A 15,529-nucleotide genomic window follows, 5' to 3' on the forward strand; every position below is an offset into this window, starting at 1 on the left:
GAAGCATGATGATGAGGCCAAAATGAAACCCCTTGATATTTTTAGAATAGGGTTTTTCAGTTTCATTTTAGAATGGATATCACTGAAATTTCTTTTGGCTTTGATATTATGTTTTAAAAACATACCTTGAAATCCAGAGAAAACATTTAAATTGAGCTGAACTGAATTGTTTTTAAAATTTCAGTTTTCGGGAAATTTTGAAATGTTTGCTTTTCCAAGTTATGGACTAGCTCATAAAATGGAAAAATTGTTTCCTGCCCCACCCCCAATTCCGTTGCAAATAGTGCAAGGCAAATATAAATGGATGTGGAAGCTGAATTGCAACTGTTTGCGAGCTCTGGACAGATCTACAAGTTTTCACCGTTGGCTGAGTGCATCTGTAATATTGAACCAAAATTACGTATAAAAATTGTTAATCTTATGAGCTTCTGTTAAGAACAGAACAAAACAAAGAAAATCTTGTACTTTAATAAGCTTGTATCATCATTGTTAAAAGTGCCAGTAACCTAACATATTTATATAACAACTCCTATTTGATGGTACATATATATACATACGCCTATGGTATGGGTTTGTATATACATGAGATATAATAAATTAATGGCCTCTATCACTTTTATATTAGGAGTTATTGGCAGGCCATACATATTTTTCAAGGGAACAGAGCAAGACCATTGTTTGTTTCCAAAGGTTTAGGTGGGTTCACAGTTCTTCTCAGGCTTTGAACTCTGCAGGTATGTGTGTGTAGGAATACCTTCATGCATTGTTAGCTAGAGAGAAATTAAGTGACTGTACATTGGGCCTGAAGTCAATATTTTTAAATGATCTTTATTGGTTACTGGAGGCTTTTCAGTACATAAATTTAAATTCTGAGTACTGAATTTAAATTCATTTAAAAAAAATCTTCAGGTCACCTTTAAGAGAAAGCTTTTAAAATATACATTAAGTTCCTTTTCTTAAAGATGTGTGTGATAATATGGAAAGCATAGGAACAAAGCATACATTTTTAATAAGAGAGCAATACGAGCAAGCTGAAAGGCTATAAAATGTTGTGCTGCCGGGGAGCAGTATGGCAGGTTTGTTTCTGTGACTAGCCCTGTCATCATCAAACCTCTCACAACAGAACAGTAAAAACTTGGCTGGATTCTCTGCTGTTTTGTTGTTGTATGCAGCTGCATATGCACACGCTTTGCAGTTAAAGTATGTGTCCTACCATGGAGAGAAAATAGCTTGTAAAAGGTTACTGTATTAACATATGATGGAGATTATGCTTTATGAAAAGACTAAATGTACTTCCCTCCAGATGCATTGGCATTTATTTATATAGCAGGGTTCTGTAAATGGTTCATTTTAAAATCTGGTTTATACTCTTTTTAATTTAAAGGAGATTTCTTTTTTCCAAAAGGTGGGGGAGTCAGCCCCTTATTGGATGTAAATAGGTGGAGGATATGACCTGTAAAAGGATCTGTTCTGCTTATTCCCAGTATAAACTGGAGGCTGGAGCCTCAATGAAAGAAAACCGATTTTATACCAGCTCAGGATCTGTGCCCACACCTTCATAACATCCAACATTATCAATACCAATAAAGGGATAGATCATGACTGGTTATCAAACGTAACAGTAAAATACTGTCCAAAGCAGGGGATAGCTACTGAAATTGTGATATGTTGCGAATGATATCAAAGGTTAGATATTATTTCTTATTTGTGACAATGTTTCAGTCCTGAGTAGGATGTTCCCAAGCTGCTAGGGCCCAAGGAAACAGTAAGGGCTTTTTATTTTACTTTCCTATCTAAATAAATAGACCAAAGTAGCTCATATCTCCTGCTGAGCTGTGCTGGCTGTTTATTTTGCTAAGGTTTGGTGGCTCCAAATGTGAGCAGTCAACCCATGAGTGAAATGCAAGCAAATCAGACAATGCTGGAATAGCCTGGCAGAAAAAGGAAGACATGGAAGAGCGATGGGTACATCGTGTACCTTTTCAGTAGGTGTGATGTTCTGTGCTGAAAAAATCATGCTGTTTGAAAAAAGGCTTATAAGTATTCTTTTTCTTTTGAGATGCAAAGGCAATCTCTTCCATCTAAAAGTGCCACTTTTGTGCCTCAAAAGTAGTTCAGAGACTAGATGGGCTTGAATTTGTAAGGTGTCCTGTGGTATTTAATTTGTGCAAAGAAAAACATCTTGGTGGAGGATCATCCCAAGAGCCAGCCCTTCCTTGTAATTTTAAGATGTTATGTCTGAATGTCCAGCAGAAATGTTGAAGCGTCTATGTTCAGATTTCGCTCTTGTCTGGGGAACACATCTCTTGGTGTTCTATTAAAATTCTCCGTGGGTGCACATGAAAGATTTGGCATGTTGAACACCTTAAACTTTCCTTTGCGTCTTCATTTTTCGGCTGCATCATTTAAATCTCTTTGTCTTCTAAGCTAGCTTTTCTCTTTCATTTGGGAAATTTTCTAGTTTTTGTGCAAGCTCAAAACCAGTTTATTTGCATAACTCAGTTCTTGCTTTTTCTCTTTCTAGGAGGAATATAGAGCTGAAGGCATCAGCTGGCACAACATAGACTATATAGATAACTCTGGCTGCATAAACCTCATCAGCAAGAAACCAACGGGCCTGCTCCACCTGCTGGATGAGGAAAGCAAGTGAGCAAGAACCAGTTTTGATGGGCACAATGACTGCTATCAAGTGTCCATCAAACCCAAGACTTTGTGTTGTTTTACCTACATTGTTTGAGAGTCAGATGGAAAATTTAAATGAGAAAGAGATTATGATTTAGCTTGATACTGCTAAGGGGAAGCATCTGAAATTCTTTTCTCTCCTATTTTTTTTTTTTTTTTACTGCTTGCTTAGAAACCAGTCACACAATTGAAGTTTTATCTGTCTCAGTAATGTTTTCTAGAGAGAAAGTTAAATCCCTAATGTCTGTTTCTACAGTCATCATTTCAAAGCCCTTCCAATTATTTGCCTAATTTAACCTCTTGCTTCCAAGACAGCAAGACTAGTAGTTTTTAGAAATACCATACTTTAACATTTTTAGTTAATAGCTTTATTTATTAAAAGATTATCCTCATTGTGGGGAAGAACCTCAAAAGTACCCTTTGTTTAGCCCTGTCCTTTTTTCTGCCATGTCTTTGTCTTGGGTCATGTCTACCTGGGGACAAATTAATTAAACCAAATTAATTAAAAGCATGACTTTCAAGTGGATAAATGAAAGTGCCTTAAGCCCCAGTGCGAGTAATGTTATGAAGAAATAAAGTGGCCTTATTCATTTGTTTCCAAACTTAAGCCAAAGTGAGCTAAGGTTATTTTATTTCTAAATGAATGTGCATGCACACAGGGATTCAGTGCATTTTAAAATCACAGTGTTAGTTAATTCTGCTTGCCTTCCCATGCAGATAGTCTGTAAGGCTGCCTCATGGGATGCGTAGCCTAAATCTATTGAATATAAATTTCTAAATCGTAAAGATCTTCAATAGGAATATATGTGCAAAGTTCCTCCCATATTGTTTTATAAGTAGCACAGCTTCTCTGACCAAGTGATAAAGAATGGGGCCCACCTTCTAACTTGAGAGATTCCCATTCTCTTTCTCCAAAGACCTACAGTTGCCCTCCTGATCCATGGCAGGCAGCTCAGCTACCTCTGTTCTCCTGCCCCCTCCCCACTCTCCTCCAATGACCTCAGGATCTGCAGTAAAAATGACATACTGAGCATTCCCAAATGATCAGGAGATTGGGAAAGTCAGCACTACAACAAGGCAAAGATCCACCGGCAAAGGATCCTGACCCTACACAAATACAGGGGCCAGGTCAGGGTAATATTTTTGAACGACAGGTTAAATGAGATTAGGTTTTACAAAATTACATTTTTTCTTCTATTTTTTTTAATGTGGCAAAGGGTCTTTTTCAATTTCAGTTCGCTGCAGTCAAAAGGAATTAATACACAATGTCCAAGGGCCATTAGTTGATTGTCACTTGGTTGTTGCTCTGATTTTCTTCTCCTCTTCATAATTCTTTAAATCGAGAGCAACTCCCTTCAGTTCAGAAGAGAGATACTGGTGTGAGATGGACGTGGGCATTGTGACTTTATTTTTTGCATTCCTTCAATCATTTTAATATTTCCTTCTTATTTGGCTCTATCAAGCTTAAATACTAAAGGTATGGCTGCAAATAAAAGCTACTGTTCCTAGGTATGTAGATATGCCATGTACCCATGCAGTCTACATTGCGAGCCTGAAGGCTGAAGAGAAATACATTTGAAGTGCATATTAATGCAGGTATTGGGGGTGTTGGTTGTAGCCATGTTGGTCTACGGACACAGGCAAACAAAGTTATTTGGGTAAATGTGATATCTTTTATTAGACCAACTGAATAGTTGGAAAAATTGTTCTTTACAAGCTTTTGGGCACAAGCACCCTTCTTCAGGTATAGGGAGAATCTGCTGGTGTTGAGATTTAGCACCTTACTGTGAATGCATTTATTGCACATAACTGACTCCGGGCTTAATTATGCTCTTGTAATTGACTGATTCTGGACCCAATTAATTGTACCAGGTATCTGCAATTGGAAGTTCCATCTAAAAACATGTATATTGCATAATGCTTTACCAGCAAATATATCACATAAAAACACCAAGTGCAGGTCAGTGCTGGTATAATACCTGTCACTGCAGCAAAAGAAAAGCAGGATGTTCCCTATTACCAATTTATGGTCTATCAATAAGAGTGTGGGGTTTTTCGATTTGACTGACTTCACAACTGCCTTCAATTTTTTTCCTTTTTATTCAGTTTTCCACAAGCCACAAACCAGACACTACTGGACAAGTTTAAACGTCAGCACGAGGGGAACTCTTACATTGAATTTCCAGCTGTGATGGAGCCTGCTTTTATCATAAAGCACTATGCTGGAAAAGTGAAATATGGCGTGAAGGTTAGTCACAATGGCTGTTCACTAACACTGACATTAGTTGAAATGCTTACAAGCTAAACTGGAAACCAGTGTGCCAAGGGTATGAGCACAGACAGGTAAAAATAGGTCAGTTTTGTTTTACTGTGAGGTAGAGGTCAGAAGAAATGATTTATTCCTAAAACTTTTTGGAAGCGATTTGATGAGTGGAAAAAGAGTGGGTGAGAGGGAAGAGTTCACATTTAGAAGAAAAATGTTCAGTAGGAAGCAGAGATGTAGCTAGAAGTAAGGGGAGGAAGAAGGCAGTAGGGATTAATTTGGTTTATTACATGGGGGACATTATACAATATGATGGTTGTAATGCAGAGAATAGTGTCAATATAATGCCCTGGATTTAAGCAAACTATAGTTGCTAACCTGTGAGTGTTATTTAGGCGGACACAAAAATGGAGAGCACAGGGCACATCTACAGAGTTATTTGGGGATAAATGTGGAGGATAAAATGAAAGGCCAAAGCTTGCACCTGGGACCTAAGATTACATGTCCTATAGGATAATTTAGTGTGTAAAGTTAACCACATGCGTACGTCTTTGCAGAAACTAGACCTTAGATTGTGGTTTTGTTGCAACAAGAACTGTCATTGTCTGTACAGTGTCTACTACACTTTATGTATTACACATACATAGATCAGTGGTTCTCAATCTTTGCTGTACTGAAACACTTTTCCTATCACGATGTGGCCACTTTCCCTCCTGATACCTCACACCTATTCCCAGACTCCAGGTAGAAACTCCTTTAAATAAAAGATGACAGTGATCAAAATTGTCTAAAAGTACTTACAGCACTTTGGGGGCAATACCTCCATGTTTTTGGATTTCATTGAACTTGGGGTCAAGTTGGGAACAAATCAATCCATCAGCTACTTGTGCTTCACCATGTGTGACATCAGAAAGTTTAGCTATCAGGGTCATGATAAAATGCCTTCCTTGTTACAGCCAGAGCTACTAGATGATACAGAAGATTAATACCAGAACAGTTTTGCTGTGGTTGGCGCTTCATGGTTTTTCTCAGCTCATTTGCTGATATTCAGGGTTTTGCAATGGAGTGCACTGGAATATGGACTCTTTTCTTTTTTGGATTGCTACTCTGTTGCTTGCATGGGCACTGTGGTCACCTCAAATTGTTGTATGCAAGCAGCAAGTATTTTTCCTCAGTTGCAGTGACAGTGGATCCATAGGCTTTCTGCTTCTGATATTCCAGTGTGGTTCCTCTTGCTGCTTCTTCCCTGGTGGCAAAGGGATTTGGGAAGTGATACAGAGCCACTTTGGTACCTGCCTACTTTCTCCCCTGGCTTACGCATTGAAAACACTGGGGCCAGATCCCAAAATTATCACTCTTGTTATATCTGGTAGTATTTTTCTTCCTTCCTGTGTCTTGAAGTGAAGAAATCCAGGTATGCCGTGTAGCATGGCCCTTTTCCATTCCCACCCCCGCCCAATAACCTTGCAGAGATCTAATCTATTCAGTCCTTGTATAAAACAAAACCTTTTGTACTTCATCAAAATTTATGTAGAAGGTGTCTGCTGAAACACCAAAGCATACAATTTACAAACTTCCCTTGCTTGTTGAGATTCCCTTCTAGGTCACTCTAACTTGTCTGATGCCCTAAATTGCCAGCTGTCAATTCAAATGATTTTCTGCTAAAAGAACGCATCATCCTAATTAAACTGTACCAACCCCATACAGATGTGGTGCCTTGTGTCTAGGAAAAGTGGATTGCATTGCTGTGCCATACTCTTGGGCCGTGTTTCTTGAACTCCTCAAACAGAATTTTTCACATAGTACATATTAGAAATACCATATTTTTTCACATATAGTGTGCCCCTAAGTTAGACATGTCCCTTGTTTTTGAAAGGTAGAATTAAAAAGAAAATCTTTCCTTAAAAATACTGGTAAGTTGCAGTTACTGAGTAGTAGCTTCTATAGCACTCTGTGGGAGGGGGCTGGGGAGAGAGAAAGTATCCAAGTCAGCAGCTATGGAGCCCAACATGCAGAACTGCAGCATTACTTTTGTTTTCCTCTGGCAGTGGCAGACACTGCTATTACTGTATTTCCTCATTTATAATGCACATGCCAATTTCTAGCAACTTGATTTTGGGGAAAAGCTGTGTTTTGTCTGGTAAACAGTCAATTGCATTATCTTTCACATTAGATGTGTTGTTATTAAATAATGTTTTCAACTGTTGAAATTAATTAGAAGTCTAACGTCCTTGGGCATTTTTAAAACGCCCTTGCACATTATTTCATAACTGACCTCATATACATTCACATCAACACGAATATTAAGTCCTCTCCTCTACGCTACCATTTGACATCTAGATCCGTTTTTCCAGAAAATGGCATAGTTGGCAGTGGCTGTGGTGCTTACAGACATACCAGAATGACATTAAAAGTTTGCAAAGTCAAGCACCAGTTTTAAAAATGTCTGCTTTATAGAACCAATGGGGTTAGGATGAGAGAGTTTTTCAGAGCAAGAAAATTTTATGAACTATCAGATGAAGAAGAATGGTGAGAAATTCCTGAACAAGTATTTGTCTTGCAAGAATGGTCAAACTTCAAACCTGCATGCATGCAGGACTACAGGAAGCTGGTTACCAGGCCCCTGCCTTTTTCCCCCCTCTCTACTTAGGATTTCCGGGAGAAAAATACAGATCATATGCGTCCAGACATCGTAGCCCTACTGAGAAGCAGCAAGAATGCCTTCATCTGTGGGATGATAGGGATTGATCCAGTGGCTGTATTCCGCTGGGCAGTCCTCAGAGCTTTTTTCAGGGCTATGGTCGCTTTTCGAGAAGCTGGAAAACGATATATTGAGAAGAAAACTGGTAAGTTGCAGATCTTGGGATTCTACACGCATGCCCATTTTTAAGGCAGATTTATCAACAGTCCCTGATTTTGTGTATTTCACTGTTAATTGGCTTATACCTATCCCCCCTGTTTCTAACAAATATGCCTAGGAGATCACGAATTGCTATGGGTGGGTTTGATTCTGAAAAGCATGGCGCTTTACAGATCCAGTAACATATGCAGCACAGTTTGGAAAGAAGGTTTTTCATCTTGATGCTCTTTGAATTCTGCCTTTGGTAGATGTCTTCATATGGAAATGTGTATGATATTGTAATGGAAACGTAACATTATGAAGCAAAAATAAGGGAACTCTGTTTTTTGGCTGTTAGCAGGAAGCTTGAAAATGCAAAAAAAATAGCGTTTCCCTTTGTAATTTTTCAAACTGTTCACCCTGTGAGCTGAAAGAGAGAGTATTCTCCTGTCTAGCAAAAATTCATTGCTGAGCGGTCAGCTAGAACCACCTACTCACTTTCATGCAGAATGGGGGGGCAGTAAATTAAATGAAAGTAATGGTGCATCATCATGCTGTGGTAGGCAATTCTTGGCTGTACTTGTAGAACATTTTTTTATGTAAAGCAATTCCTGAAAGACAGGTACAGGCTATTACTATTAATTTCTGAGCACAGGAGGGCTTGAAATTCATGATGGAATTAGAACATGGGCAGGGAAATGTCAGTACAGAATTAAAATTAAGCATGGAACTAGTCTTTACATTTCTTTAGTTGGGAATGTGAAAAGATATGCATCAAATAAATTCAGGGAAAAAATATATGGATATGAAAAGCCATCCACATAAGAAGACACAAGTTGCTGTGCTTGTGAGAATAATATCTAAGCCTCTGGGTCAGATTCCCCCAAAACAGCAGGAAACAAAACCAGCATTCAGCTGTTAAGAATAGTTGAGAGAGGAACAGCCCCAAATGAATAATAGAAAAGACACTTCTGATAAATGAGCCTGAGACTTTCTTACATATCAATGCAGGGTTGAGAAAATGAAAAGTTCCACAATGTCCTTTGTAATTCTGAGAGGCACAGGGAAGATAAATTTTGCTTGTGAAGCCTCTGTGATGAACAGTCTAGACCAGGGACTTTCTTGAGATCCCATGTTAGCATCAAGGGGTGGGGCGAAAGGAAATCATGTGCAACCCACTGCTCCTTTATAAAATGTTTCTGTCTTTCCCTAGTATTTTTTTTAATCGCTTTTATGAATCCCAGCTGGATAGCTGGCTGGGCTATAGCAAGCTGCCTAAGAAATTAATAATAAATATGCTAAAACTCTGCCAGCAAGAGCTATTTCAAACACTGCCCTGCTAATTTCAACCCCTGCTTCAGCTTCTCTGTCTTCTGCAATCACTTCTGCCATTTTAGAGTCCTTTAATAGTTACTCTCTAGATTGGGTCAGCGATATAACTATATAGCAATGTGTAGATCAGTGATTCTCAACCTTTTAGACTCAAGACAGCACACCCCTGGGTAGACTCGAGGCCCCCTTCAGAAAATGCCAGCTCTTAGTTTTCACTTATTTTTCTGTAATCAAAAAACAATAGAGCAGCTATGCTCAACATTTTTGCCCAGCAGGCCAGATGGGCAGTGCCCCATCCATCCTTGGGCCGGATCCCACCAGTGGTCCCAATCTGGCACCAGAGCTAGCTCAGTCCTGGCAGCATCCAGCCACTTGGAGGCATTCGTGGGGCAGCGCAGCTGCCACTCAGCCCGACAGGGGAAAGGAAGTGTGGCTCAGCCCGGTGTGGAAAGGGAGCATGGCCTGGCTCCAACCTGGACCTGTGGGGGAAAAGGAGATATGGCTTTGCCCCAGCCTGGCCCTGTTGGGGGGAAGGTGCATTGCCTGGCCCCTGATCCAGAAGGAGGGGAGGGAAGGAGGTGTGACCTGGCTGTGACCAACAGGGCAGAACTTGGGGTTTGAAGGTTTGGCAAGGGGGAGGGTGGCGGTATTAATGGCCACTGCTCCCCTGCCACCAAATTTCCCACCTCATAGCAAGCCCTGTGGGCCAGATGCAGTGGCTGTGGGGGGCTGCATTTGGCCTATGGGCCAAAGGTTGAACTCCCTTGTAATACAGCAATTTTTCTGTTGCAAAGAATGGAGACCACAATAGGGCAGAATGGTTTTTAAGACTATGGATTCCTCTTTGAAATCTTTGGGTTTCTCATGTGAATCATGTTTGCACACCTAACAGTGCTAATGCTGTGTGCCCCCTCGCACCACCCCTGATAGGATCTCAAGGCACCCAGTGTGCCATGGCACCTTGGTTGAGAACTGTTCGTTCATGTATAAAAGAACAGTTTTAGGTTTTCGGGCAGTTCTGGGAGTTTTGATTTTTTTTCCCCATCATGGCAGGAATAAGCAGCGTATCACTGCTTAAAAGACTTCTCATACTTCCGTCTGAACTCAGTGCCAGTAGCACTGAGGTGGACAAGCAGGGCACCATCCTTGGGGGCTAATTGGACAGCCAGTGTGGGCACAAGATTGGCTGTCACTGCTGCCAACCCAGCAGTTGCCCCTCTCACCCTGCTCCAGATATGCTACTGGCAGGATGGCACTTTCACATGTTAATGATTTTTTTTTTTTTAGCTGTATTATTTAGGCCTACACCTGCTGTGAATAGAAATATTCATTGGAAATGGGAAGAGCATATTACGAGGCATCAATCTCAGCTGGTGCCTTTACATGTTATCCTAACAAGCAATGAAGCTAGCCAACGTTGTTAAGCTGTAGTGTCAGCATTCACGCCAAGGAGGGAATGGTGATCCACTGGCAGCATCTCCGATCTCTTATGTTGTTGATCTTTTTTCTTTCTTTCCTTGCCTGTGAAATCTCTTCTTTTGTCAAGAATATTTTAAAAATTAGTTCCAGCATAGAGCATGTCAGTGGTGCCTGCTGCTCTGGGCACTGAACAGCTTTGACATGATAAAATAGGCAAGCTTTGGGACTACTGTCTGGAGAATTTGTTAGTTTTGGTCCCCAATTATTGATGCTGCAGGCTTTTGTACTTAGCACTTTCTTAACGATGAGGCCCTGTCCTCACCTCCCATTCAGTTATCCAAACCAACCTATGACAAAGCTTTGGCTTAACCCAAATTATATGAAGTTCTAACAGGGGTATCGCTAAATAGAAGGTACATGTCGCTGTTGTGCGGCTGTGTCTTGCAAACTGGTACATTAGCTCCCAAAAGATTGCAACCCTTAATGCTATGTGACATACTTGGTTACTGGAGGCTGGTGCCTGTCCACTGCTATGTGAAATAACATACAAGAATCCCCTCTGATAATCCAGTGAATGAATTTATGGCAACTGCTGCCTTTGAATTGTTAAAGGAGCACTCCTGCTTTTAGGCCCTGAAATTAACCTGTCTTGATAGCTGTCCCATAAAACAGCACTCCTCTCTAAGGATTGCATCTGTTTTTCAGGTTTCTTTTCCAACTAATCCTTGCTGGCTTTAATTAATATGAACCAAATGCACCTGGTACAACAAAGAAATGTTACTGGATAACATTCCCCCATGTGCCCCCCACACTCAATATCACCCCTGTGCAATCAAACATACTACTTAATATTACATCTTTTTTAAGGTAGCATGCTGCTTTATGGTCTCTGGTAGCTTTGTCTAGCTCTCCTGTGATTTCTCAGACAGATGCAATAAAAACCCAGTTTTAAAGGATGTTCTGAAAATGCTGCATATTTCTGCTCTGGAGTCTGCAGGATTTGGGGACTTTTTCCTTGTTAGGCCAGAAATAATATACTTGTCTGAAGGTTTATTATAGTGATGCTAGTGGTACCAAAATGGAGGTTTTCATGAAAAATCTCAGCCCTCTTTATAACAGGCTTTGCAAAACCTAGTTTTTGCTGCTTTTCCTTCCTACTTTCCATACTTCTTTGCGTTGGTGATGTTCAATAGCAGCATATAAACACCTTTGTGCTTTGCTTCCAATATTGTTGCTGCCGGGTTAATAACTATGCTCTTCATTCCTGCCCTCTGAAGATTTCCTTTTTCTTTGTGCACACATCATAGTCCTGTAGTTTAGCTCTTAGCCATTTTTGTTTGCAAGTGAGATGAGTAGAAGCAAATCAATGTAATTGTCTGAATTTTGTTGGATACATTTCTCTTCTGGTCTAATAGGTGTTTCTTACAGTGCTGCCAACCCTTTCCCCTTTCTGAATTAAAAACTAAAAGAATTATCAGACTGGTTAAGATGCAGGTGGCTGCAGGGAGAAATGTTTCTGGGAATTGTATTTTCTTTGTTGTTTCCTAATTGAGTTTTCTATCTGTCAGGTTAAATTCTAAATGAAAAGCACACATTTGGGTTTGTTTTTTCTTGAATCATAATGAACTTTATTAGAGGGACATTGTCAAGGCATTTAGGATGCAAATTTGACTGGTTATGAGATATTTGTAATCTAATGGAAGGTACCTTCCACATTCATTTATTGCCTTGGATTGTAACACCTCATTAAAGATTTTAAGAAGAAAAGGCATTGTTTTGAGGTAATTTGCATACACCTATGGATGAAAGTCAATAAATCTTCCTCAGGTTTTTTGGCAGGTTTTTTTTTTTTTTTTTCCCTCCCCTTATTTTGAGCAAGTTGGACAAGAGCATAGATCCTACGCCTGATTAAAGGATTTGTGCTCCTAACTCTTAGTCTCCCTCTGCTGGCTCTGCTACAGTATTCCGCTAACAAGGGCTATTTCTAGCTTGGCTGAGATAAATTTGTAATGCTAATTCATGAATGGTGAAGTGGACAAAAGAGAATCACACGGGTAAGACTAAGCAAATCTTCAAACTTTCCAATCGGCAATACAAAATGAATGGTAGTCAAACTTCAGAAAAACAATAGTTGGCAGCATTCCTCTAAAAGGTTCAGACTGTGTGCGTTGGGGAGGAGGGGGGTTGATATTTTAATGCAGCAGCTTTAAACGCTACACTATATTATACTGACATAAGATAACTTGTCAGTGACCTCATCACATCTTAAATGGGAGCATGACATATCCCAGAGTATAATCCCCTGTTGCTCATTGATTTAAAGGATTATTTGTTGGTACTTCCTCTTTACGTGACGATACACTGTAGAGCTTTTATTTCATTATACAGTCATTCCTAAATCAACAGAGACTGCCCCAGATGTCCTCACAAAGATGTTCACCTTAACCTCTGACCTCCACCCATTCTAGATTCAGTCTTTCTCAGTTTTTATACTTTAGCCTTTCTGAAATCTCCCTGTTTCTCAGCGTGTGAAGAAAGTTGAATGTGCCCCCTCTCCCTTCCTTGATGTTAAGCATCTTGTATTTCATTTTAACTGGAAATATCCGAGGTAACGCAGTGGGGCAGGCCAGAATTTGAGGTGACCTCTTCATGAACACAGGTGGGGGAATGATGAAGTCAACCAACTTAGGTTCAATTTAAGCAAAAGGATTTCTAGAAATGTAGCTAGTAAGAGTAGAAAGTTGTATAATTACAGTTGTTTTGTTTTGGTTTGTGGTCTTTTAGATGACCTGGGCGTGATTACACAGATTATTGTGCTCTGGCTAATAATGGCCTTGAGACTATCTGAATAATGGTATGCTGTGCAGTTAACAAGAAAAAACTATACAGTCACTATGCAAATCAGACCCCGTCAATCACAGGGCAAGGAATTGCCTAATTAATAATGCATGCCTGCAGAGATGCAAATCAGTAAGTTTGTAGTTTCCTTAGACTTGGATGACCTAAAACAATCCCATTCCCTTATCGTATGTGGGATGTCATAAAGCTTTGTCATGAGGTAACTGCAGTTAACCTGTGTCACTGCTATATGTTATAACTGCTACAGATAACAGTTTTGGTGTGTAAAAGGAAGAAAATGTGGTTTTTGAACTATTCTTGTATCACTAGGGCAGTTGGCAGCATTGTTCTTTACTCTTTCCTGATTCCTGCTTATATAATCTCTTTCTCTTCTCTCCATTTTTTGTTTTTATTTTACTTCCCAAGGGCATGATGATGCAGTGCCATGTGCGGTTTTGAAAAGTGTGGATAGTTTTAGCTTTCTCCATCACCCAGTCCATCAGAGGAGCTTAGAGATCCTGCAGAGATGCAAGGAGGAGAAGTACAGTATGGCTCCATATCCCACCATCCTCTCTGACATGACACTCACACATTAGGAAATGGAGACCAGGTGCATTCTGGGGGGGCAGGTGGGGAAAAAAAAATACAAGCAAGGAGCATTCCCGTGCAGCCCATCGAGGTCATCCTAAGTAATTACAGGACACTTTTAGGAAGGGATTTGTTTTTTAGTCCTTTCCTACTAGAAATTCTCAGGCAGAGTTTTAGTGTACAAAGATTTTGAATGGACTCTCTGGATTCTGTGATCCTGTTAACCAATTAGACAAAAACCCCCAGTGTGTGTATCCAGGTTTAATGAATTAAACCTGGAACCATTTTGCTGATAGTTTCACATGTTGCTCTGTGAAGACAGGATTTTGAAGTTGGCAACACTTTTCATACCATTCATTTTTTGTGGTGGCTATGAAAACATCGAAGGCAAGCACAGAGCACTTCAGAACCAGTAGGAATATTTCTAGTGTGATTTTAGGATGCCTGATATAGCTAGAATTTTACCTCCCATTTGCAACTAGATGTAGTCCCTTTCCCTTTTCATAACATCATCTTTTGATACTAACTGCAACTGGAGAAGGTGCCAATATATTTGCGAGGTCTTTCATTTAAATGTGAAAAATTGTGATGCTGTAGGGCAGAGTCCTTTTTAGAATGGGTGGGCAGAAATGCACTTGGTCTCCATTTTCTTTTCACTCCTCTGTTTATTACATAATAAACTAGTCCTGCATGGAAAAAAAAAAAACAGGCACTTCTGCCTGTGTTACTAATTGCTATGGCTGGACTCCTCTTGTGGGAGGAGAAGGGAGTTCAGCAGCATGGAACATAACATCACCTGCCACAAGGAACAGCGCATGGAGATGCAGCATTATAACAATGTATAGGGCCTCCTGCAAGATGCCACAATGCTAGTTGCTCATTAAACACCTCTATGTAATTGTTGCACTTTAAAAAAATCAAATCTGCATTCAGTTGCAGACCCTTCACAAAGACACTGAAATAATACAGTTTCCAGATCTACCTTGTTGCTTACAGGGAAAAGGGATCAAACTTGAAGGTGAACATGAAAATGATGTATTTTAAGTTTTGTGCCTTTATATTCCTCCTTCACGTTACATAAACAGCATCTACAGAGCATGGAACATTGCTTTAAACAATCCTTAAGGGCAGTTTGGTTTCTAAAATGCACATTTTAAAGCTATTATAAGGAGATGCCTAAATGCAACATCAAAAGGCTTTTCCCCACATTGTAGAAATATGTGCGGTAAGTACAGCATTTGCATGTTAGCGGTTCAGAAATATTTGCTTCGTCTTACAAAGCTCTCCCATATGCTTCCTGCAGTATCTTAGAACTGGGAGAGTTAAAGGTTTTCTTCTTCCTGTAGGCATTATCTTATACTAAACTGTTCTTCAAATTTTCCTCCATTGTTACTACTGTTGACAAGCTTTAAAAAAAATCTGGTATAGACTCAGCCATTGAATTTCCTAAGTAAGTTAAGTCTAAGTGGCACTTATAGATAATTACATAGCTCATAGTAGTTTATTAGTAGTGTAAATAAAAGACTTGGAATCCTGATTGATTTTTTTTTTTTTTTTTTTTTTTTTCC

At 39.7% G+C, this 15,529-nt stretch overlaps 1 protein-coding gene across 2 annotated transcripts in view; it reads left to right on the top strand.

Annotated features, from left to right (window-relative positions):
- Positions 1-15,529, top strand: part of MYO9A (myosin IXA) — a 382,153-nt gene that overhangs the window by 273,342 nt on the left and 93,282 nt on the right. For both annotated transcript variants that reach the window (XM_019504515.1, XM_019504516.1), the window contains exons 12-15: positions 2,525-2,646; positions 4,789-4,930; positions 7,596-7,791; positions 13,800-13,919. In XM_019504515.1, the coding sequence (XP_019360060.1) occupies positions 2,525-2,646; positions 4,789-4,930; positions 7,596-7,791; positions 13,800-13,919 (580 nt within the window). The remainder of the gene's footprint in view (positions 1-2,524; positions 2,647-4,788; positions 4,931-7,595; positions 7,792-13,799; positions 13,920-15,529) is intronic.

This window comes from Gavialis gangeticus, unplaced genomic scaffold, assembly GCF_001723915.1.
Source record: "Gavialis gangeticus isolate Ggan-Ray unplaced genomic scaffold, GavGan_comp1, whole genome shotgun sequence".
Lineage (NCBI taxonomy): Eukaryota > Metazoa > Chordata > Crocodylia > Gavialidae > Gavialis > Gavialis gangeticus.